We start from the raw sequence: 25,788 nt of genomic DNA on the forward strand, positions 1-25,788 counted from the left end.
TGTGATTGTTGAACTGATAATAGACTGTAGGAAATACTCGTCTCTTTATAAGTTATTGTGCATAATAGCATACATCTTAAGATTTAGTTATAATACGAAATGCGATGTGAAGAAACGTAAAATAGGACCTGTATCTGCATCAGAGATAGATGATGTAATGAAAGTGATAGTGAAAATAGTACAAAGCAAATAATTTAAAGACGAGATAAAGTCGATAAAGAACGGAAGAGTTCTACGAAAATCTAGTCTAATTGCACTCAATCCCTTCTTGGATCAACAAGAAATACTAAGAATAGGAGAAAGGTTGAAACACGCGACATTACAAGAAAAAAGCAAACACCCCATCATAGTTCCATCATCTCATCATTTCATGTTGTTAATAATAAAATGCTATCATAAGAAGCTCTTTCACGCAGGGAGTCAAACAACATTAAATGCGATTAGAGAAGAATTTTGGCCAATATTCGCAAAAAGTCAGGTAAAAAAACAATACAGAATTGTATGAAATGCCGTAAAATTCACCCTATGCTTAGCCATCAAATTATGGGCCAATTACCACCGGCGAGAAGCAATTACAACGTAGCTCGACCATTTTGGAATGCAGGAGTGGACTACTGCGGCCCTTTCTACGTACGAGATAGAATGCATCGAAATAGCAAGCAGTACAAATCGTATGTAGCTATATTTGTTTGCATAGCTACAAAGGCGGTACATATTGAATTGGTCGAAGACTTGTCGATAGAATCATTTATCGCGTCCTTAAACAGATTTATCTCACGTAAAGGAAGAGTAAAGAAATTATACTCAGACAATGGAAAAAAATTTTGTTAGAGCTGATAGAGAATTACAGGCATTACTTCATAATAAAGAATTCAAAGAAAGCGTCCTGGAATCAACAGCTGCGGAGTATATTGTCTGGCATTTTATACCGGCACCACATTTTGGTGGGTTATGGAAGTCAACGGTGCGTTCCATGAAACTACATTTGAAGCGCACTGTGGGAAATATCTGTCTTACCGAAGCGGAAATGACGACAGTATTAACTCAAGTGAAAGCTATATTAAACTTCAGAACTTTAACCCCTATATCGGACGATCCAGCAGACCTGAGAGCATTAAACCCAGGACATTTTTTGATTAGCGAAAACTTGATGGCGTATCCTGAATCAAACCTACAAGATATACCGCTGAACAAACTATCAAGATAGCAATATGTGGAACAAATAAAACAGCACTTCTGGGCCAGATGGCAGAAAGAATATCTGTCGTCTTGTCAATAAAGAAGCAAGTGGAGATCGGACACCAATACCAAATTGCAAGTCAATTAATCATGCTAAAAGACAATGCCATAATACCGTTAAAATGAAATCTTGCACGAATTATTGAGGTTCATCCGGGCTCCGACGGTGCGAACGGTTACTGTACATAATAATATGGAAGTTTACAAAAGATCTATTGCCAATGTTTGTCCGTTAATAGATTAATTATTAAGTTTAGAAAATAAGAAGAATTTGTGATTATTATTTAGATTGCGTTTTTTTCCGCTTAGGTTATAAATTTCGTTAGCGCATACGAGTCTCCTCACATTATTACCTCAAGATTTTATTTGTTTGTTTATTTGAAAATATATTATATTTGTCAAGGCGGGCGGCATGTTGATGTCAAATTAAATGTAATCTGTTAAGTGCGCACTTGTATTTTTTGATTTGTAATTGCGGTTTTTGCCGCCAAAGAAGGCGGCGCTAACACATATATAACAGCACGTACTCAGCTCAGTCTCCGTACAGCCATTGCAGCAGTCATATGCAATAAAAGTTGTCGTATACATACATTCGTTTCCAAGTCATTTATCGCAAAACAAAGTTTCCTGATTATTTAACAAAAAATAAAGTCAGTATTCTTGAGTAAAGAACATTACCGTTACTCGTTACTGATTTTAAAAAGTAACGCGTTACCGTTACCGTTACTTGGAAAATAACGATTCGTTACTTTTCCATTATGTTTTTATAATGCTAAAATAAGCTATTAAATTATGAAATTATTTAATAATCAATATTAAATGTAATAATCTATGTTACAATTAAAAACTCTAACAAAGGGAGAGCCAGACGTGCCCATCTCAGATTCAAGCGGTGATTTTTCTATGAATAGTCCTTAATGAGAAAGGTTCCCAGCAACATTTTAGCATTAAATAAATAAATATTGCGCGAGTTTTTCATAATAACATAAATTGCTTTCTATAAAAAAACAGAAGGAAATGAACAATGTTTAATTTAATCGTAAGAAATATGTTAATTAGTAAAATAATAATTATATAAACAACAAATTCACAATGCCTTATAAATAAAAATATTTCGTTTGAATTTCATGCATTAGAGGTTCACAATTTTGATATTTTTATTATTCGGTTTTGGATTGCTTTTCGTATACCTGACCTTGTGAGCAACAGCAGCTATAAGTTTCGAATAGGCGATATAGGGAACCGGTCGCCCTGTTTTTACGATCAGTATCATCCGGCATCTTGCACGGGTGTTATTGATTCCACTGATTAATGTATAACAATTTTGTAATATGTCAACATTGACAATAAAAAATTTATATTATACAAATTTGTTTCATTTATTTTCGTTGCTCACAAGGTCAGGTATACGAAAAGCAATCCGAAACCGAATAATAAAAATATCAAAATTGTGAACCTCTAACGCATGAAATTCAAACGAAATATTTTTATTTATAGGGCATTGTTTTGTTGTAGGCATGAATTTGTTGTTTATATAATTATTATTTTACTAATTAACATATTCCTTACGATTAAATTAAACATTGTTCATTTCCTTCTGTTTTTTTATAGAAAGCAATTTATGTTATTATGAAAAACTCGCGCAATATTTATTTATTTAATGCTAAAATGTTGCTAGGAACGAAAAAAATAAAATTATACAAAAAAAAATTACACTCGGGGATTCTAACCAGCGATCCCGCGCTTACAAGACCTGAGCGCTACCCGCTCAGCCACACGGTCGCTTCGATTATCGGCTATCGCGAAGCGGTTAAGTCGTGCTGGAAAATCTTTCATAATTTTTTTTTGACGAATGCGTGAAAAGCGCGCGCTAAAACTTTAACACAATTTCTTTCTCATTAAGGACTATTCATAGAAAAATCACCTCTTGAATCTGAGATGGGCACGTCTGGCCCTCCCCTTGTAAATTTGTCTCTATACATATAGCAAGCGTTTTTTATACAATATTAAACATATTTAATGATTCTAATTTTTTATGTTAATATCATTACTTTTTAATACACTTATCTTTATAGGAATTCAAATTGTAATTTAAATTTCAATTTTGCCGAAAATTTTTATCAAAGATTGTTTTTAAATATTGATAAGAGAAATGGTGATATTATTAAGAGTGTATCCTAATATTCATTGTCAATATTGTAAAATCTATAATTTACGTTATTATAGATTTTCGGTACCGGCAGTGACTATCAAAATGCAAGATATGATAGAAGGCTACAAAATATTTTTCAAAAAATATATCTATTGAATAAATATAAGATAATAAAAATCAAAAAATAACGATAAAAGTAACGGCTAATTTGTTACCGTTACTGCAAAAATGTAACGACATTATCATTACCGTTACAAACAGAAAAAAGTACCGATTGTTACCGAAAAAAAATAACTATAACGGTAACGACGTTACAAGTAACGCGTTACTTCCAAACCCTGATGTATACTATATACTAATATGTTGCTAGATATTTAATTTTATTTCCATGCAGTCTACACAAAAATATAAATATAATAATGTAATATTATATAAAAATATAATATTCCAAATTTCTTTTTTTTAAATTATAATCTTTAAAGCAATTCCTAAATAAAAAACAACAAAGATTTTTGTATAAAAAATTGTAACAAAATTTATCTTCAAATAGAATTTAGAATGACTGTATACACATAAACATACACATTATATATGATGCACATAGTATTTAATACTCATATAGTATTTTTGTTATAAATAAATGGACAGATATGAGCAAAAAAAGAAAGAGGAAGAGAGATAGAGAATAGGAATGAGTAAGCGAGGGAATGGTTGGAAAACGATATATCGATTAATAATTCACATCAGTCACTAAACATTAGTGAGCATAAAGTATTGCTACGGAGAAAGATATAACTATTTCCTTTTTTTGTTATTTTTGGCACTTGTATAGACACTAGCTCAGTTACATTCATATCTTCTTTCTCTCTTTGCCCATTCTTCTCTGTTCATCTCTTTCTTATCCGAGTATACTATATGTGTGTTATATATTATCTATATGTGTATATATGTTTGTGTATATGTAATAGTAACTTTAAATTTATTAAAATATCATTACTCTTTTGCTTATTTGCTTATTTCATTGAAAATTGATTATATTTATTTTGTAATAATAGTTGTGTCACAGTAGTTAGTTAGCCAGAGGCGATCAATTCGCGAGCTGATTATTTTAAGAAATATTTCCCACCAAATACGTTTTGCATGTACGCTTTGGTTGAAGAATATATCGCAGAAATGATCAATTCGTGAACTGATTGTCGAAAGAAATATTTCCCACCAAATGCATGTGTGCTCTAGTTATTAAAAAAATAACATTTTATCCCATAGGCAATTTTTATACGTGAGCTGGTTATTTTAAGAAATATTTCACACTAGATGCGATTTGAAGATGTGCTTTGGTTATTAAAAAATATTTTATCTCAGAGGCGATTTTTATTCGCGTGCTGGTTGTTTTAAAAAATATTTCACATTAGATGCGATTTAAATGTGTGCTTTGGTTATTAAAAAAATATTTTATCCCAGAGGCGATTTTTATTCGTGTGCTGGTTGGTTTAAAAAATATTTCATATCATATGCGATTTGCATGAATATTCTGGTTAAAAACCAGTTATTCCAGAAGAAATTTAAAAAAAACTTCCGTTTTTGAAAGACAAAGTGTCATACCTGGTATTCCTTCATATGATTGCAACCAAGCATATATACTAATAAAAGCTTATAAATTATTGGAAGGAATTATTATTGTGATTACTGGCGATATATTTTTTCTTTTTTTGATGGCACCAAATTTCGCGTATATAATAGTCTATCATGCTGTTGTGCCTCCGGAGAGGCACGGTAGTTGGGATCGTTTGCCGGAAGGAATTTGGGAATTCGGGCTCCGCCTGAGAACTTTATTTAAATAATTCGGACACTTTCCACATTAAATAAATAGATTAATATCAGATTTATTTGTGGTTTGGTTTATTTACAATGTTCCCGCACTTTCGCTCACGTCGCGTATCACGATAACGGTTATCTTAACGTGCGCGTGTCTAGAGTCGAGTTTCGGTCTCGAGACTCGCCTCTCGCTTCTTCGTGTATATTTCTGCCGACTGCGTGGCTATTTAATATTATAATAATTATTGATATTCGTTTTGACACTCGCGGTTGCTAGAGATATTACTCGCGTAAAGGAATAAAGATTGCCCGCGTAATATTAATTAATGATCAAGACTGCCCGCGTAATATTTATGGTAAAGACTGCCCGCGTAATATTAATGGTAAAGACTGCCCGCGTAATATTAATGGTAAAGACTGCCCGCCGTTCGTTAGCGGTGGGCCTTTTTATTAACTCCCCTTGGTTTCCCAGGAGGGGATCGTTTAGCGACAAGACCATGCGTCGTGTCGCTCGATTTTGCGGCAAGATCCGGATGCAAGCTAAGGAGTTCTAAGTAGGACTTCTTTGCTTGCATTTTCGCAATTTCCTTTCTGCTTTTCGGTAGGACTTCTACGTTGCATTTTCGCAACATCCTTATTCCGCGTGCCTTGGTTTCCGCGTTTTCGTAATGGGTGATTGCGCGGTCGCTCGGGCTTCGCGCGTGGCTCGCGTTGTCAGCGCTTCGTTCGGTCAACGTTCGTAACGTGATCTGTATTCGCGTTACACGTTGAGCAATATCTTATTGTATAAAATAATATCTCTTTAAAATAATATGTATCTAATAATTCGTATATAGCCTTCTCGGGCTATAACAATGCTGTGTATATACAAGTTGGTAGCTAAAGAGAAAAAATATATACATCTTCGTTATTAAGAGACAATCCTTATAAGGAAAAATATTCCAAGGATATAAAGAGTATGAGGAAACGGTTTTGTAATATTATAGCAAGCAATAAACTGCTGTCTTTTTTAAAATGATAAGAAATTATGATTATAAAAAAGATCTATTCTGATACTCGAAACAATATTGGCCAAAAAAAGGATGCCTCAATCTTACTTGCAAATTATAATGACAGATATGAAAATAATGAATAAAATATTTTGGTTCTCACAAAAATGGGCGATGGAGGAGCCTTTTCTATGTTACAAATATTCAAAATATTGTAACAATTATAAAATTTTGTTGCAATGTTTTGCGGACAGAGAATTTATATATTTGCATTTATAAATATTTATATTAAAATTTATATAAATGTAAATTTTAATATGTGCATACTTATTAGGGATATGCCGGATAGTGAATTTTCCGGATAACCGGATACCGGATAATTCAACATTTATTGCTACCGGATAACCGGATATTATCCGGCAATTATGCGAAGAAACAGAAAAAATGAATTTAACTGTGCTTTACAATAAAAAAAAGATTATAATTAAAGTTATATGTACATTTACCATTTCGCGCATAATTAATTATTTTATATCGATAATATTATATCATTTGAACATATATATTAATGTATATAGTGTCAATACTCAAACAATAAAATATTTAATTAGGTTGACTAAACGTTTGATGAAATATCTTGATGATCTATATTTTATCAGACATTGGTCAATCTAATTAAATATTTTTATCAATGTAACTTTTATACGGTTATATACAATTTTATATACGTTATTAATTTATTATTCATTACATTTGAAATTTAAAAAAAAATAGTTAATCTATCCGGCTATCCGGCCGGAGTGTAAAAAAGTAGCCGGATTGGCCGGATACCGGATAATTGCCGAATATCCGACACATTCCTGATACTTATGTCATAAGAATATATAAATATTCACATTTATGTGAAAATGTTTATATATTATTCATTAGTCCTCAATCATATCGATTATACCGATATACTGTCGATGATAAAGATTTATCATCGTATTCAAAATTATATGTATAATATATTTACATCCATATATAATATATTTTACTTCAATTTTCTCGAACTGTACTGCATAAATTGTAACTCAGCAAACCAAGATATAATTGTTATAACATGTACATAATAAGTGCATATGTTACGTCTATGTCATATGGCAGATATATTCGATGTTTGCTGGAAATATACAGGGTGTCCCATTTTAAAGGACCCACTCAAATATCTCAAAAACACTGTGTTAAATCGAAAAATGTTTTAAACAAAAGTTGTGTGGCTTCAAGGGGGCCATAAGATGGTGACAATGATTTGACCTTGGAAAATCATTTGAAGGTCATGTGAAGGTCAACTTTAAAATCTTAAATTAAAACCCCCATTTTTTATTTAATATTCTTGTAGCTGACATCGAGAGCTTTCCAAAACACTATAATGAAGTATTTTTTCATTAAGTACTTTTGGAGTTATTTTATATTTTAATCTGACATATTTTGATATAAAAAATAAAATATTTCGTAAAATATTCAGTTTTCGATAATTTTACTGTAATACTTCTATGTACAGAATAATGAGACAAATTAATTAGTGCCAAAAAAAAACAAATAATTGTTTAAAAAAATACATTGTAAATAATTTTCTTAAAAACAATTTTTTTTATACGAATTGATTTGTCTCATTATTCTGTACATAGAAGTATTACGGTAAGATTATCAAAAACTAAATATTTTACGAGATATTTAATTTTTTATATCAAAATATGTCAGATTAAAATATAAAATAACTCAAAAAGTACCTAATAACAAAATACTTTATTATAGTATTTTGGAAAGCTCTCGATGTCAGCTATACGAATACTAAATAAAAAATGGGGGTTTCCAATTAAGATTTTAAAGTTGACCTTCACATGACCTTCAAATGATTTTCCAAGGTCAAACCAATGGTACCATCTTATGGCCCCCTCAAAACCAAACAATTTTTGTCTGAAACATTTTTCTCTTCCAGGCTTGATTTTTGAGATATTTGCCTGAGAAGATTAAAATGGGACACCCTGTATATTCTTTATATATCTTTCTTCTCCTGCGCTGAATTAGATGTAGTCTGCGCGTGAGTTGCATACCGAAGCATTTTCTGCATCTCATCCATCATTATTTGCAGCGTTTGCACATTCGTCTCGAGCGTGATTATTTTTTTCTCAAGTTCTTCCTGTCTGTCCTCCAAAAGCTTGACACGTATTTCCACGAACTGTTTGTTTGCTGCATCAGTATCATCTTCCGGTTGCGCTACGCGTCATATCTTGCGCGACCTTGCGTCAAAGCCGGAGGCTGTCTGGCACAGAACGTTATCGCGCACGTAATTTCTTAGTAATCCATTCCATTGATAGTATAATTTGTTTGGTGTTTCCAACGATAATCCAAATTTATTAATCGACATTTTGATACAAACAATAATGACAGACTGACTCGTTTCGCTGACGCATAGATTAATTTATAATAAGGCCAGCTTCGTAAAGTTCCTCGATAATTGATAATATTTCATTGTCGTGGGCATTGTTGCCGGCTTGACGCGAAGCTTCCAGCAATCGCAAGCGATCTACCAACTCGTTGGGATCATTCCAATGCACGTAATCGATCTTATTATTGTTTAACGTCATAGCGCGCGGTATGTTTGCGCGTACCGTGGGCATCGGAGAACCGCCCGCAGGTTCGATATCTTGGATTTGTCATCCAACGAGACGGGCTTATGGTAGATACGGACAAAGTTCAGCCAATACTAGACTATCCGGCTCCGCGCAATATCAAGCAAGTGCGTAGATTTTTTGGCATGTCGTCTTGGTATCGTCGGTTTATACCACAGTTCGCAACCATTAGCGAACCGATAACCCAGCTTTTGAAAAAGGGTCAGCGCTGGGAGTGGGGGAATGCACAGTGTCGCGCTTTTGAGAAAATTCGGTCACACTTAGTTACCGCACCTACGTTATCGTGTCCGGATTTTAACGTTCCGTTTGTTTTGCAGACAGACGCGAGTTCGGTGGGAATAGGAGCCGTGTTAACCCAAAAGATAGGTGGGATCGAACATGTCGTAGCTTTCGCGAGTCGAGCTCTAGCAGGCCCCGAGAAAAGGTACTCGGTTACAGAACAAGAGTGTTTAGCGGTCGTATGGGCCATTAAGAAGTTTAGGCCGTATTTAGAGGGATATAAATTTACAGTCGTGACGGACCACAGTAGCTTACGTTGGCTACATAATCTTAAAAATCCGACGGGCAGACTCGCGAGATGGGCTCTGGAACTCCTAGAGTACGATTATGAAATAGTCCATCGTAAAGGTGCATTGCATCACGTACCGGATGCGTTATCACGTATGTATGAGAGTGACACCGAGGTGAAAATAATAGTTGCCGTAGAGGCGAACATTATCGCGAATACGACCGATGCTTGGTATCTTAAGCATTGCGGAGAGGTCGCGAACGGACCTTGACGTTTTACAGATTGGCGAATAGTAGATAATCAATTATATTATTGCAGATCCAAAGCTATTGTATCGGATATTGTGGAGGACTTAGATCGATGGAAACTGGTACTACCGAAAGAATTGAGGGAAACGGCGCTTAGAGAGGCACACGAAACACCACAGTCGGGACATTTAGGGCTTAGGGGTGAAGAAGACGTTCCACCGACTAGCAGTCGCGTATTATTGGCCGAATATGTTTTGGGATACCGCGAAGTACGTTAGGCAATGCGACGTTTGCCAGCGTACCAAGGTCGAGCAAGTCAACCTAGCGGATCTCATGGGTCACCGCGTTGTGGAAGGCCCATGGACCATGATGGCTGCCGACATAATGGGTCCGTTTCCAAAAAGCAAGGCGGGTTTTGCGTACATTTTAATAGTACAAGATCTATTCACAAAGTGGGTGGAATGTTTTGCGTTAAGGGCCGCTAAAGGCTAATCTACAATGTGCTCTTTGTTTCCTGTTTCTTGCTTTTTGCCTCTTGCCTTTTTGCCTCTTTGCGCACTGTTTTACCGACAATTGTGTTTTTTGTCACGTGTTTCTTGTTTCTTCTGGAGTTCGTCAACTTTTATCTCGGGCGACAGAAAACGAAGAAACGTCGCGTTAAATACGATGATATCGCGGACACAGCGGAGTGAACGCGAAGTACGAGATAAACAAAAAATAATATGTCGGACAAAGAAAATGAAGAAAATCAGGTGGATGAAGCTTTTGGCGAACTGCTCGCCAATTTCGTCCAAAGAAATCCTTGTCTTTATGATAAAAAGTGCAAAGAATATAAAGACAAGAACTTCGTCGCTGATACATGGAGCTCCATCGCAAGTGCCTGCAATATGTCAGGTAAATAAACAAAAAATGTTTTAATTTTGAGATAAAAATATGGACTCATTTGTATAGTTTGTAGATATTTTATGGATACTGGATGGTCGCATAATTCAAGGGATAAGTTTAGGTTAGATTAGTTTGGAGAGATTATAGTTCATTTTATTTTGCAGTGGACATGGTACAGAAACAGTGGAAAATTCTTCGCGGTCAATTCACTCGAGAACACCGCCTTGAGAAGATGTACGAGCCATCGGGTACAGGGAATGACACTTCTAAGAGGCCACGGAAAACATGGTACTTGTATCACTCCCTTCTCTTTTTGGCACCACACGTGGCCCATCGCAGTACATCTAGCAACTTTGTGCGAGGGAGTACAATAATCACTCAATCATCCCCGTCAACACCACAATCTGCACTACAGTTAGCATCGCAGTCAGCATCTGGATCATCGTTTAGCAATGTGTGGACTCCAAATCTTTTTAGTGATGGTTCAACTCCACCACCAGAGAGATCAACGTCTTCAGAATCTTTAGCAACTTCAGTATCTTCAATTAGTCAGTCAAAGTCATTAGCTATTGCAAGGAGAGATTTAGTTTCCCCACCACCTGACCAATCTGCAACTCGGAGACTAAAGGAGTCTCATAAAGAACAGGAACAGCTGTCTAAAATGATAGGCAATACGACTGAGACTATAAACATGCTTATGCATAATTTAACAGAAAAGCGCTCACAGCCTGTCAGTGACGATAATGGAGAAGAGGCAGCAATGGCAAAGGCTTTAATTTATGCATTGAGAAGAGTAAGCTCCAAGTACAAAATCCAATGTTATATTGAATGTTTATCTGTTTTGGATAAATATCAGAACCTGACAACAGTGGAAACGGTTCAAAATCTGTAATTCTTTTACAGCTGGAATACTTGTGTAATTATGTTTTGTTATGTAGATTAAAGATTTTATAAAGTATATATATAATTTAAGTATATAAAAAAATTATATATATATACAAAACATATAATGATTAGAAAAACATGATTTTTTTAGTCGCTATAACATATTTTTTCGCGAGATATAATATGACTTTTTGAGTTGTTAATAACATTTTATTTTTCATACATTTATGTGCCTGATATAAGACATAATGTGATTTTTTAAGTCATTAATAACTAATATTTAATTCTTTTTGTGATAATTTTTGTTCTTGGACAAGTGTTCCTACTCTTATATTTAATTATTAAGAAGTGCAATGTGTTCGTGGTCAAAGTACAAATGTTTAGTATTTGATGTCAGTATTTTTGTTTTTTACGTTAAGACTATTTTCAGAACAATAAATGAAAGTGATTATTTAATATACATTATATTTATTTTCCCAACTTTTACAAGCTTTATGTATACACTTACTGTTTCATTGAATTCAGTTAAGCTTTCGAATATCATATTGAAAAAATACAAATAATGACAATAGATAAAAGTAGAACGTAGATCATTCATGACTATTGAACATTATACATAAACTTAACACTAAACTTAAACTTAATTCCTGTTATTAAACTTAACTTATTATATATTAACTTATATTATTAAAGGGGATTAACATTATATGCCCTTAGCGCTTGTTCCCACTGCCAATCCAGCTGGCCAATGTCTGAACAAAAATAATCTTTGAGGATGTTTCGCTGAGCATCAGCTCTCACTGAGGGATTGTTGGACCCAAGTCGACCAACATCAGTGATCGGTCCCCTGTACATTTCTCTTCTCCAATCACCTTCGATGACATCTCCATCTATTCTTTCTCTATCTAGCATAGATGCAGGGCAATAGGTCCTTTCCAATGGTGCTAAATCGTCTTCAGATACTATCAGAAAGTTATGAAGACACACAATTGCTTTTACAATGTCTTCCGCTGTTTCTGGTATGCAACACAGATTCCTTCTCAAGATATGCTACCTTGATGACATGATTCCAAACGTATTTTCGATGGTACGTCTGGCACGACTGAGTCTATAATTGAATATTCTTTCTGCATTGCCAAAAGTTCTGTAAGTTCTGGCATATGGACGCATCATATGGATGCCAAGTGGGAATGCTTTATCGGCGACAAAAGTGAAGGGAAGGATGACATCACTGCTAGGAATCTCCTTTGGAAAAGGAAAGTCAATTTCACCGAGTGGCCTTCACTTGGACACAGTACAATTGGACACGGTGCAAATGGACAAGTTACAAATGGACACGAGATTGTGCACACGGTTCAATTGGACACAGTGCATTTGGACACAGTAATTTTGGATCCAGTAGCTTTTGGACACATAAGAAAATACGCATCGTTTACTTGGACACCGCTCAATTGGACACTGTTCATTTGGACACCGTTCGTTTGGACACAGAAAAATGCGCACCGTTCATTTGGACACCGTTCGTTTGGACACCGTTATTTGCCCACCGTTCGTTTGGACACCGTTCATTTGCCCACCGTTCGTTTGGACACCGTTCATTTGCCCACTGTTCGTTTGGACACCGTTCATTTGCCCACCGTTCGTTTGGACACCGTTCATTTGCCCACCGTTCGTTTGGACACCGTTCATTTGTACACAGAAACATGCGCACTGTTTGTTTGAATATGTAACAGATGGAGAGAAATAAAAATCATTTTGGGAAAATATAATCAGTATTCTTATAACACTTTATACTGGTAAATCTATGTAAAATATGAAATCGTGAAAAGGAGATACATTTGAAGGTTATAATATCTGTCAAAATAAAATATATTCATACTTATATATCTCTGATACTGATGTCATTAATTTTACATTGCTTTTAGCACTTTGTTTAGCCTTTCGCATATTTGGATGTCATGCATGGATACAATGGGTTCCGCCCCCCCTGCGGGGGGGCTCCACTTCCGGAAGATATAACCTAACCCAAACCTATTTCTTATTTAAAACAAAAATTTGGTGTGGATTACGTCGTATAACTTAAATCAAATTTTGGTGTCCAAACGAACGGTGTCCAAACGAACGGTGGGCAAATGAACGGTGTCCAAACGAACGGTGGGCAAATGAACGGTGTCCAAACAAACAGTGGGCAAATGAACGGTGTCCAAACGAACGGTGGGCAAATGAACGGTGTCCAAACGAACGGTGGGCAAATAACGGTGTCCAAACGAACGGTGTCCAAATGAACGGTGCGCATCTTTCTGTGTCCAAACGAACGGTGTCCAAATGAACAGTGTCCAATTGAGCGGTATCCAAGTAAACGATGCGTATTTTCTTATGTGTCCAAAAGCTACTGTATCCAAAATTACTGTGTCCAAATGCACTGTGTCCAATTGAACCGTGTGCAAAATCTCGTGTCCATTTGTAACGTGTCCATTTGCACCGTGTCCAATTATACTGTGTCCAAGTGCACCACTCCCAATTTCACCTGCATCGATAGCCTGGCCGAAAGCGCTGCTTGCCCACACATCTCCATCACTTTGAGATCCTACAGGAGAAGTGAAAGTGAAGCTTACGTAAGTCAATATAATGCAAGTTATAATATCTCGGTGATTGTCACAGAGATACTCACCATAATCGCCAACATCCACCCACGTGAATCGATATTTAGCATCACATGCAGCAATGAGGATTATAGAAAATCTTTTCTTGTAAGAGCTATAAAACTGAGAACCAGCTTTTGGGGGGCACTGTATCGATATGTGTTTACCGTCAATAGCTCCGATACAATTGGGAAACTGCCATTGGTTAAAGAAATCCTCAGATATCTGCACCATAGTCTCTCTTGTCAATGCCTGCAAATATATCGGTTGAAGAGCTTTCCACAAAGCACTGCAGGTTTCCCTAAACACTTTATATGCAGTGGAACGTCCAATTCTATAACTCCATGAAGATGTCCTAATTGATGTGCCTCGCACTAGCATCCTTTAAGAAAATAACATAGAGCTCACTCAGTGACACAAATAACTTAACATTAGTAATACATAAAAGTTGAAAATGTACTTACTCAAGAGTGATGGCCACACGTAACTGTAGAGGCAGTGGAGTTCTGATGCTTCGCTTAGTTAGATATGGTCTCACCAAATCACAAATGTAATCAAACTGCTGTACATTCATGCGTGTATAATCAAAGAATTCTTCGTGGTCTGTAGTTCTCAATTCTCTAAACAGATTCCTATAGATTCCCTGGGTTTCTCGACCATAATTAAGTGGACGTACCCACCAACGCCTGATTCTTTTTTTCTTTAATTGCTTTTTTGCGAGCAAAAACATTAGAAGGAGATTCCAACATTGGGCGCTAATCAAAACATTTAATAATTCTTCGTCCATTTTAAAGAAAACACAATTTGTAGCGATCACATAACCTTATTACAATAATACAACGCCGAATGATTTATTCTATGGTCGATATTCATAGCTCATATATTAAGATATCTTAAGTATTGCTTTAAACATCATTAGCCAATAAGAATGCTGTATTAGCATCTGAGACTTTTATTTAAGATGGTCGTAATATAAGAACGGGCTATGAATATCGGTCTGTGATTGGTCTATGTGAAATAACATTTCTCTTCGAAAATTCAGAAGGGACAAATTGTAGATGACGATGTTTCTCGTGGTTTCTCGGCTTCATGTGACAAAAATACAAGTAGCAAAAAAACAGAAGGCAGAGGACACAAAACAAGACGCAAAAAGCACATTGTAGATTAGCCTTAACGGCAAGAAAATTTGTGAGGCTTTGAGAGAAGTCATCTCGCGTTGGGGTACGTCAAAATTTTTGCTGACGGATAACGGCACGGAATTCGCAAATCAGACGTTGCAAGCGTTCTCGGAAGAACACGGGATAACCCACACGACAATTCCGCCATACCATCCGCAGGCTAATCCAGTAGAGCGCGTCAATCGGATTTTGAAGACCATGATAGTTGCCTTTTTAGAGAGAGATCATAGGGAATGGGATGAGCATTTGCGAGATTTTCGATTCGCGTATAACACCGCTCACCATTCATCTATCGGCACGTCACCGGCGCTTTTAAACCTCGGACGGGAACCAACGCCGATAAACTCGATACGCGAGCGATGCGCGAACGTCAATGAGGTCGAACAACGCGATCCGGCGGAATGGTCCGAGAGAATGCGAAAAATGCAATCTTTGCACGATTGGGTGAAGGAAAATCTCGAGCGGGCCTATCAGAAGCAGTCCACTTATTATAATTTGAGACGTCGCGATATTGTCTTTAACGTTGGAGATCTAGTGCTGAAACGGCAGCATGTGTTGTCATCTGCGACACATAATATTGCGGCCAAATTGGCACCAAAATTTCACGGCCCCTTTAGAATTAATAAAATATTGTCGAACGTGGTGTACGAGCTCGCGAATTTGGAGGGAAATATCGTGGGTAAAACGCACATAAAGAACCTCAAACCCTATCACCCTTCTTTTGGTCGGTGGACGTAGCGGTGATTTGTTGGAGAGGCTCGAATGTTTTTTTTGGCTATGATTGGTGATTAGAGGGAAGTTAGTGGCTGTCGACGCTCGTCACCAGCCAAGACCTCCTCGGTCCTCTCCTGGGAAAGGGGAGTTGTGACGTGACGTTTTTGGGACGGCCGTCACAAGGGCCGAATGGCCCGATCGGGGGCGGTTTTTCGGGGGCCTACGTCTTCCTAATTTAGGGAGAGAGCGGCCCGATGGTCAGATCAGCGGGATCTGACTTTCGGTTAGGAAAAATCGAAACTGTAAGCTCGAAATGAGCCCGCGAATTGGTTGTCGGCACGAGGTCGAGCGGCAGGATTCCATCCGGCGGAAGGAGAGAAAGAGAGAAGAGCGACGGCCAAGAGCGGGAGTCCAGGATACCAAGGAAACAGGAGACGTCAGGTCGTAACTGTTAACTATTAAAAAACACTTTTAGTGACTAGTAAACATCGCTGCCGGTAATGTATATTTCTTACGGCAGGAAAGGAGAGCGGAGGGCCGGAATAATCCGGCCAAAGAGGAGGCCACTTCACCCGCACGAAGCGAGGAAGTCCCAAGGACGGAGCGACGAGCGGACTCTCAATCCGGAACCTATTCGATCAAATAGGAAAGAGAGCCGATCGGGCGCAGCCGTAAGCTCGCACCTTTAAGCCGAACAAGAAAATCTTGGAAACTCCGGGGCGATGAACCCACCAACACGGCCGTGATGACAACAAGGATCGCGAGGACCGCAGGACAGCCCTGCGTAACGCGAAAGCGCCACAAGTGGCGCGACAGCGATTTATCGCGCCGGCGTGTCTCCTGCAGGACTCTCGCTCGGCACTGTTCGGCGAGCCTTTAGGAAGGACGCAGGTCGCCCAGAGCGTACGAGCGAGAACGAGATCGCTAAGGAAAAGCCGAGATATTCCTGCCGGTGGGACGAGCGTCGTCGACCCGAGTTTGCTGCCGATTTATTGTAGGTAATTAATTCGGATAAGTCGCGCCCTTAATAGTTGTCGAGCCACGCGTTTTGGTGGATTAATTTGGTGAATAGTTTTGGTAGATTAAGTCGCACGGCCGACGGGCACATGTCGCTCATCCGAATTATGTAGAATAGGCTCTCTCTATTCATTTCGCCGCCGCCGACAGTCATTAATGTTAGTCTCGCGTTTGTAATAATTGTATGTTGCGCCTTATCGGGATTTTGCGATCACGCGATCGATATTCCGACTCGCGCAAAATATTGCGCCGCGCGACTCGTACACCACAGTCGTTATCGATAGTTTCCGTATTGTTTCTGTGTATGGTTAGCGCGTGTTTTGTGAGTATTGTAAGAAATTGGAGTCAGGAGGAAGCGAAATCCTAAAAATTCGTACAAGAAATCTATCGGGTGTCTTTGAGCCCGCTATTAGTTTCCGCGAGTCATGCGAGTTAAATATTCGGTATTTCAACGCAAAGGTCACCGTCATTGTTATTGAGACGTACATCGGCTTGCCGCGAGCCGGACCAACGAACCGATTTGAGTCGTGCAACCTAGTATTTTCTATTATATCGAAGCGGATTCACGAGCGTGCGTAAAGTAGTTACCGGCGTATTCGAGAGATTTCTTTAGCTGTCGCGTCCTAATTAAGTCTCGTATGGCGGAAATCCTCGCGGCCGAAAAGTCGAGTTAAAGCGCGTAAGACGGTAATTTGATACTGTTGCGCACGGTCGTGCCGATCTCCGCGGAAATAATATATCTTATTCGCCTGTAAAATAATTACTGTTATCCAAGGCTATTATTTATACGAACTGCTCTATACTCTTGTTTCTTTCGTTTTAATATATTATTGTTATCTCTATTATAATACATCGAATGCTCATTTTGGCTCCCGTGTTCTCGATTTTCAAGAATTCTCCCGTCTCCCCCGACCCCCCCCCCTCTACCATTTCGGGTATACTGAATAGCTGCGGAATTTTGCCGTCGCGTTAATTATCGGTTACGCGATTATCTTTTGGTGTTGCGTTTTTTGTGAATGGTGCGGCCTGACGTACCTGGCGCTCAACTTGGTTTATTCGCGATTCCGGGAATTTTTGTGGATCGCGAGATCGATATTCGAAATACGCGCCGAAGGTGTACCGTGGGCATCGGAGAATCGCCCGCCGAATCAATAATTATTAATTAAATAATTTTTAAAAGAAATTTACGGTTACAGTTTATACCTCTTCCAGCTTTTTTTCCAGGCGCTATTATATTTTTAATAGAGATTAATGGTGCTATTATATTTTTATACTTGTATCCTTAACACTGTTACTTAACACTCGATTACGCAAATCATTGCCACGTCTATGCGCATTTGTCGCCAGTAATATATTTTTGTATTTAATTTTATCATCGTCATTGTATACGTCACCGTCGGGTATTCTCTTGAAAATCAACTCGTAGAGACCTGGTGTTCCCACGTATCTTATTCCACCGATAATTATATTGTCATCTTTATCCACATCAAAAATTTTATCACCAAGCATTCTTCCATTGTTGCAAAATTTAACACCGTAAACATAATCCATACTGTTATTTTTATCTTGACTCAAAATAGCTCTCACATATTTTTGTCCTAGTAGACCCAGATGTGTGCGCAATATATTTTGACCCTCGGACGTTTGTAGCAGATGTTGAACCGACGTCACAAGCGTTTCAGGAGTGGTTTCGAAAATTTCTTCCACAATCGGAGACGATCTTTCGTGCAATATTTGACTCGATTGTACATCTTTTATCGGAGTAGAAGTAACCACATTCGATAATTGTTTCATTCGCTTACGTTTCGATTGATTTGGAGTAGAAGTTATTAGCGAATCGTTCAGTGATATATTTGACCTTGTTCGCTTTGTTCCAGACTCTTTTTTCAGATGCTTGTCTTCGAGCATACTCAATGGTTCGATTTTCGCTTCATTAGATTCCACATTGATTGTATTTTCGATAAGTTGTTTTAGAGGTTCGATAATTGGTTTAAAATGCCTCTCCAATGCGACGTCTTCCTCCATTTGACCGGTTTTTAAAAAACGACATTTCTTGCGGACTGATTCGCTCGTTTTTTACAATCTCTCTCGCAATCTTCTCACGATCGTCACTGTCAATCGTCGTCGTCATGTTGCGCTCGTACGAAAAATTTTAGACGTTGCTCGATCGATGTATCGATAGCGACTAACCACTTTACGGTATTGCAAAATCGTTAAATCCTTTTCGATATCGTCCATTAGTCTGTAAACTGTCTTTATCAATCACTACAAATGCATACTTGTGTTGCCAGCATTTCTGACAGAATGCGCGAAAATCGCCGTAAGATATGTCAGTATTTATATGATCGTTGTATATATGTTTCAAGTTTGTACCATTTTGTTTAAATGAAATCAGTAAATTTGCATTGTCACGTATAAGATGCTTGGGTATCTTGGCATACGTTTGACAAAGATAGAAACAGTCGACGTTCGAGTGTCGACCCATTGCAAAGTAGTCTCTTATCGTATCTTGCTTATCGCATGCCACGTCGTCAAAGATAAAAATGGAATTCGGAAGCGCCTCGCTCGGTGGAATAACGTATTATTAGAGAATGTAAAATAACCAATTTCATCGATCGATAATAGTAAATTTTCCAAGTATCGATATTTCGGTTGTTGAAGTGATTTCGAATATACGTACACATTCTCGAAATGTACACCGTGTGGACTTTCTATCAAACTTATCAACACGTTAGTCTTACCGCAATTCGAAGGACCGCAAATGATACCGCGTATAGTAGTCGGCAACATGTTTCCATGCTTGTGTATTTCTTTCTCGGACATTACTCGTGTTTTATCGTCAAAATTTTTCACTTTGATTATCGTCGCTTGTCGCGCAAACCTCATGTTTGCTCTCGCAAATCTCATATTAGATTTTGGAAAACGAGTCATCGGGGCCCTATTTATAGAGACGCACCGAATCGAAACCGTTCAGTCTCAAAAATGTTTCTTCTGCTATCGGTTGACAGCGATATTCTCAAGCTTACCACCGAGCAGTTACAGATTATTCCCAAGATTGTTTTACTGCAAGATTTTAGTAGCTACGTATAATAATTGTGGGACAAGCTTCCCGAACATATAAAAGCTGACTCAGAGGTTCAACAGTATCGTCGATGCACGCGACATTATAATTTGACGTGGCAGCAAACACATTTCGACGGTCCAACACCGTTAATAAAAAATTGTGACAAATGTGAGCAAAAATTATAAGAGGTAGCGGTTTATTAATTCGTGCGATAAACGCACTTCCTATCGAATTGCATATTCCAGGCTATCAGTTTTGCGGACCGGAAACTCATTTAGAAACACGATTGGCTAGAGGCGATCGGGGTATCAATCCATTGAATGCCGCGTGTCGCGAGCATGACACAGCTTATTCCCGAAGCAACGATCTCAGTCAACGACACGTTGCGGATAATAGACTCGCCACGAAAGCGCGAACGCGTATTACCGCGAGAGATTCGACTCTTGGCGAAAGAGCAGCCGCTACAGCTGTTTGGGCGGCTATGAAAGCAAAGACAAAATTTGGTATGGAGCTGAAAACAAAAAAATCATCGATGAAGAAAAAGACTGCAAAAAAACGAATACTTCCTATAGGGAAGCGCGGTGGTATCTTACCAATTTTACCATTATTGGGAGTTCTCGGTTCGTTGGCTGACGGAGCAACGGGAATCGCGAAGGTGGTGAACGATAGCAAGGCGACGCAACGTCAGCTCGAAGAAATGCAACGTCATAATCGCGCCTAGGAAAGTCACGGATTTTATCTTGCTCCATTCAAACGTGGACGAGGGTTCTCAACAGCGGTCAAGAAAAAAAAATGTCAAAATAAAAATGCCTGCCGGTGTAACAATTGGAACAACTTGCAAGACGTATGCGTATACAATTTTTTAGAGGTGTTTTCATGCGCAATAATTTACCGGTAAACGGTGTACGACGAAATGAGAGCAGTATCGTCAATTTGGATGACATCGATGGTTCCGGTACTCATTCGGTTGCGTATGCAAAGAGGGGAGATCGTGTAGTATATTTCGATAGTTTTGGAAATCTGCGACCGCCCAAGAAATTAGTGCGATATTTTGGACAGAATGTTGCAAATATAGAATACAATCACACGGCCTATCAAAATTATAATTAAAGTATTTGTGGACAATTGTGTCTTCGATTTCTTCAAACGGTCGATGATCGATATAAATTTAAAGCCTGACAATTCACCGTCGCGACTCAGTATTCGTTTGACAGTTTTCCAGCATGTCGCTCACACTTACGTTGACCGGCAAGAGTAGCGCTCTTGCTGTAAGCTACTTTCTGGCTATAGATTTAAACGATGGCGATTACGAGCTTGGTTTAACCGACTTTGAAATGTATCATACAATATCGAACGTGAATTCTTGGAATAATAAATTTTATTTTGATAACGACGATAAGGAAATCACGATTCCCGAGGGATCGTACGAATTACACGCTATAAACGAATATCTCCGACGTGCAATTTTACGACATCGACGCGTGGTTGATACCAACGATATTGTTGATGGTGAAGAACACGATGAATATCCAATAATGCTTCGCGCTAATCATAATACGCTAAAAAGTGAAATCAAATGTGGCTATAGAATAAATTTTAGTAAACCGTGCAACGTTAGATCGTTGTTGGGATTCTCGTCGAATCGTATATTACAGCCTCGGAAATGGCACGAATCGGATGTACCGATAAATATTATTAGCGTAAATATTATTCGTATAGAATGCAACGTAACCACTGGTGCGTATAGCAATGAGAAGCGCGTACACACGATACATGAATTTTCACCGAGCGTGCCGCCAGGATATAAGATATCGGAAACGCCAGCACAGATCATTTATCTACCGATCGTCGCACGGAGCATTACTGATTTAACGATACGCATTATTGATCAAGAAGGGCATTTGCTCGATTTTCGAGGAGAGGAAATTACCGTAAGATTGCATATACGGCGGCGGCAAAAATAAAGTGTTTGAGAAATGAAATGCTTGTGTTGAACGGAAGCACGGAGCACGCGAGAGACAATATCTTTGCGAGGGACAATATTTTTGCGAGAAGGCGAGTGACTGCGGTATCGGGTGACAATAATCAGATATCTGGTTACGCTAAAAAGAAGCTCAGCGCGTTGAATCGCGAGTTTTTAAAATCATTGGGATTCGTCGTACGAAATATTTGAACAATAGGATTGACATCTTAAATATCGAAGGTAAGCCGATCTTTGATGACCGTATCGTCAAGATTGAGACTCATACGTACAATCCATACGCCAACACTACGCTTGGATATAGCGACGAGATACGGATACCGATACAACATCAAGATTTGTACACGTTACCATGTGAAAGTTTTCTATACGTCGAGGGAAAGTTGATGGTGCGTAAAGTAGCTGAAAAGGGAAGAGTGATATTGGGCAACAATTGTGTCGCGTTTATGTTTGATGAACTTTGATATGTACTCGACGGTGTGGAGATTGACAGCAACAAAAACGTTGGAATAACTTCCACGATTAAAAACTATGTCTCTCTAACAACCGAGAAAGGTAAAATCTTGGAGAATGCTGCGTGGAATATGTCGCATAATGCTGCTGAAACTTACTTCAATTTTTGCGTGCCGCTAAACATGCTATTGGGTTTTTGCGAAGATTATAAGCGAGTTGTGATTAACGCTCGTCACGAATTAATTTTGATACGTTCGCGCAACAATATTGAGAAATGTATTTGTTCTCTCTAATTACTTTTTTGCAAGTCCCGTACCATGATATGCGCTTACAAAATCTGAGAGATGCCAAACTTCATGGCTAATCTGACATCACCATGGACTTCAATGGGAGGATGGAAACGTTCCATACAGCTTCGCTAGGCGTTTGATTACGAAAGCTGTGATGAGCGCGACGAAAGAGGAAGATGGAGCATCTCCTATCGTGTACGTTAAAGGACGCGGAAAACGAGAACTGGTCGATATACTTGACGATGATGCGAGAAATGACGTTATTATTGAGACCTTGGATGCAGACTATGAAGATATCATTTCGTTAAATAAGCTAGATGTTACTAATACTATGCGCTGTGAAAACCATTTGAAAAATTGCGCTTTACAAAATGTATTTAAAATATTCAATTGGTGGACGAATCATCATAAGAATTCACCCAAACATTATTTAGAATAAACTATTGTTAAAATATTTTTTTATTCTTTTTTATTCTTCCCTTTTCCTTTTTCTTATCCCAGTACGCGAGTATCAAATTTCAGTACGTGACGTTAGATAGCAGCGTCAGTCGCCTTATCAGGCTACAGATGTTACATGTCTATAGACATAAAATTTTTATAATAATTGTTTTGTCGTTCGATAGCCGTTCAAAGCCGTTCAATGTCCGTTCGATAGCCGTTCAAAGCCGTTCGATAGCCGTTCAAAGCCGTTCAATGGCCGTTCAATAGCTGTTCGATAGCCGTTCAATAGCCGTTCGATAGCCGTTCAATAGCCGTTCGATAGTGGTTTACATATTATAATAATATTTTATTAATATTTAAAAGACTTTAGATATTTGCTCGTGGAAACATGCTAACTTTTGTTTTCTTATCAAGAGCTGAGAGTAAGCGTTCTTCGTAAGTGATACATCTCCTACTCTAAAATGTTTGAGACAATGTCTATCCTGGTATGTTCGTCACAAAGTGTTTGACAGCAAACAGAGAAGAAGTCTATTAAGTGTGTTCCAAGTGAAGTTTGAATAATGCCATCATTGATTGAAGCCGTATTGTGTCGGGGTCGCCGGAACGCGTCATGGTGAGCGTAAGATTTAGCGATGGGGCTGTTGAGAGCCCTATTGAATCTTGTTGTATTTCAAAACGTAAGTAATATTTGCACATTTTATATCGTTTGTAATATATTAATTATTTGTAATATATTATAATTTTGATTTATAGTATTAATATACGAGCGATATCCAGATTCCCGGATTCGTGAATATCGAACACCGGCGATTTGTGAGAACGCTGCGACGCCATGAGCGGGAGATCGCCGAGGATGTCTGGGAAGATAACGGCCCCGACGGTCTCTACTTACAAGGGAAAGGCACGGGTTGGGAAATTCAGTTTGGGATCAGCTTTCGTGTGGTGGTAGTGTACCCTTAGGGTGTAAATATATTAAAGTCATAGGGCGCACTATCCAACCAATTCCGAGAAAAAGCGTCTTAAAGTTTTCCAAGTTGCTTATACATAAGAAAGTTTTCTCACCTGTCAAGCGGCCGTCTGGCTGAGGCGGTAGCGTGTCCGACTCGCATGCCCGTAGTCGCAGGTTCGATCCTTATAACTTAATTTTTTTTTCTTTTTTTTCGTCCGAATAATGATCCAATAAATATTTTTTTTACTTCTAATTAAAAATTTATTTATTTACAAGTTATTTTATTGAAAAAAATAGAAATTTTTCAATTAAACTCCTACTTTTTGTGCTTCAAACAAACAGTTTACAAATATTTACCGTGCTCAATTCAATCAGTTTAATATTCTGAATCTTATATTGGGTTTATATCAGATATAATCAGAAATTAAACTGATTGAACACTACTACGCTTTAAATTTTACATTGCTAGCCAAACCTTGCAGACTTTATATTCATTTGTAAGAATACAAAAAAATACATCATCTAACGAAGAAATTAGTAAATCGTTCGCATATTTAAATGAAATGAATCGATTTTTAATAACAAAAAATCTAATTGTCTAAGATACATATTTGATTAAATATTATATATTGATTAATATTATGTATTTGGGATGGCTTTACATAATGAATGGTGCTTTTCCACACCACCCATGGGGTATCACCAATGGCGCGTTCGGTTTTTTAAAATGGACCTTTGCCTGGAGCCCTATTATACCACTGTATGTTATATATTATATTGTACCAAGGACAAGAAAGATAAATGATAAAAATGTGGGGTAAAAATAATTAATCCCAAAATTATTTATATTTATTTTTTATTATTTTTAAGATTTTAAATATTTAATATAAAAATTTTTTACAATGGTGAGGCCACTTCTGCCTCTGCCTCTTCCGCGGCTGCGGCTGCTTCCAGGGCCGTCTCTACTGGCCTGGCCGCCACGTACGCCCCATCCTCTGCCCCCTCGCTGGTTGTACCAGCGAGCTCGCGATTTACCGCAACCTCTTTTTTTTTCTTTGTCTGAAAAATAAACATATACATTTATAAATAATAATTAAATTACAATAATCATGCATATAAATTGATAAGTTAATAAGAAATAATTTACCATTTTTATTATTTTTCGGCGGCTGTTGCTGCGGCAGCTGTTGCACTTATTGTAGCTGTATTTGCTGCTGTTGCTTTTGCATTTGCTGCTGCTGCTGCAGCAAATATTGCAGCTGTTGCTGCAGTTGTTGCTGCATTTCTCCCAGAATTCTTTGTTGATGCAACAATTGTTGCATCAACTGCTGCATGTTGCCACCTTCGTTTTGCAGCACCAATTGCGGCATTTCTTCATTAATTTCTTCTGCAAAATATAAAATATGTAAATAAAACTTTGATAAATAGATTATTATGTATAATTACAAAGAAGAAAAACTGAAACTGAAACTTTCTTAAACTTTTCTAACAGATACAAATAATAATGATTTAATTTACTACTTACGAGACATGATATGTTCTATGACAGCACGTTTCTTAGTGAACTGAAGTATTCGGTATTCTTTCATTTGTTTCGTACGCCGTGCATTTGTTTCATATGCGAACTGTTTCACGGCGCATGGCGCTTCTGTGAGATAATTTC

The 25,788-nt window shown here is 37.8% G+C and overlaps 4 protein-coding genes across 4 annotated transcripts; 3 read left to right on the forward strand and 1 right to left on the reverse strand.

The window, feature by feature from the left end:
- The first annotated feature begins 525 nt into the window (after positions 1-525).
- Positions 526-1,207, forward strand: LOC138934318 (uncharacterized). Its single transcript, XM_070297941.1, has 2 exons — positions 526-671; positions 832-1,207. The coding sequence occupies exons 1-2, from the start codon at positions 526-528 to the stop codon at positions 1,205-1,207; spliced, it is 522 nt and encodes a 173-aa protein (XP_070154042.1).
- Positions 1,208-8,914: 7,707 nt separating this feature from the next.
- Positions 8,915-10,118, forward strand: LOC138934319 (uncharacterized). Its single transcript, XM_070297942.1, has 4 exons — positions 8,915-8,977; positions 9,188-9,618; positions 9,697-9,859; positions 9,924-10,118. The coding sequence occupies exons 1-4, from the start codon at positions 8,915-8,917 to the stop codon at positions 10,116-10,118; spliced, it is 852 nt and encodes a 283-aa protein (XP_070154043.1).
- Positions 10,119-10,348: 230 nt separating this feature from the next.
- Positions 10,349-11,403, forward strand: LOC138934320 (transcription factor Adf-1-like). Its single transcript, XM_070297943.1, has 2 exons — positions 10,349-10,520; positions 10,676-11,403. Exons 1-2 carry the CDS (start codon positions 10,349-10,351, stop codon positions 11,401-11,403), a joined length of 900 nt encoding a protein of 299 aa, XP_070154044.1.
- Positions 11,404-12,446: 1,043 nt separating this feature from the next.
- LOC138934322 (uncharacterized) lies at positions 12,447-14,719 on the reverse strand. The gene is made up of 4 exons (XM_070297944.1): positions 14,503-14,719; positions 14,081-14,420; positions 13,894-13,983; positions 12,447-12,641 (listed from the first exon to the last, which is right to left on the reverse strand). The coding sequence occupies exons 1-4, from the start codon at positions 14,610-14,612 to the stop codon at positions 12,447-12,449; spliced, it is 735 nt and encodes a 244-aa protein (XP_070154045.1). The 5' UTR covers positions 14,613-14,719.
- Between the last annotated feature and the right edge of the window lie 11,069 nt (positions 14,720-25,788).

This window comes from Polyergus mexicanus, unplaced genomic scaffold (genome assembly GCF_030449975.1).
Source record: "Polyergus mexicanus isolate NDT 795.1 unplaced genomic scaffold, iyPolMexi1.0 SCAF_6, whole genome shotgun sequence".
NCBI lineage: Eukaryota > Metazoa > Arthropoda > Insecta > Hymenoptera > Formicidae > Polyergus > Polyergus mexicanus.

Excerpts from the sequence above, each read along its gene's own strand:
- LOC138934322 (XM_070297944.1), bottom strand. The coding sequence starts at position 14,612 with ATGAATGTACAGCAGTTTGATTACATTTGTGATTTGGTGAGACCATAT. Across the intron at positions 13,984-14,080 it reads ATCGATTCACGTGGGTGGAT|GATCTCAAAGTGATGGAGAT; the intron begins GTTGGCGATTAT and ends CTTCTCCTGTAG. Across the intron at positions 12,642-13,893 it reads GAGTGGTGCACTTGGACACA|GAGATTCCTAGCAGTGATGT; the intron begins GTATAATTGGAC and ends CCTTTTCCAAAG.
- LOC138934320 (XM_070297943.1), top strand. The coding sequence starts at position 10,349 with ATGTCGGACAAAGAAAATGAAGAAAATCAGGTGGATGAAGCTTTTGGC. Across the intron at positions 10,521-10,675 it reads AAGTGCCTGCAATATGTCAG|TGGACATGGTACAGAAACAG; the intron begins GTAAATAAACAA and ends TTTATTTTGCAG.
- LOC138934319 (XM_070297942.1), top strand. The coding sequence starts at position 8,915 with ATGGTAGATACGGACAAAGTTCAGCCAATACTAGACTATCCGGCTCCG. Across the intron at positions 9,619-9,696 it reads ACCGATGCTTGGTATCTTAA|ATCCAAAGCTATTGTATCGG; the intron begins GCATTGCGGAGA and ends ATATTATTGCAG. Across the intron at positions 9,860-9,923 it reads TTCCACCGACTAGCAGTCGC|CGTACCAAGGTCGAGCAAGT; the intron begins GTATTATTGGCC and ends GACGTTTGCCAG.
- LOC138934318 (XM_070297941.1), top strand. The coding sequence starts at position 526 with ATGCTTAGCCATCAAATTATGGGCCAATTACCACCGGCGAGAAGCAAT. Across the intron at positions 672-831 it reads AATAGCAAGCAGTACAAATC|AGCTGATAGAGAATTACAGG; the intron begins GTATGTAGCTAT and ends AAATTTTGTTAG.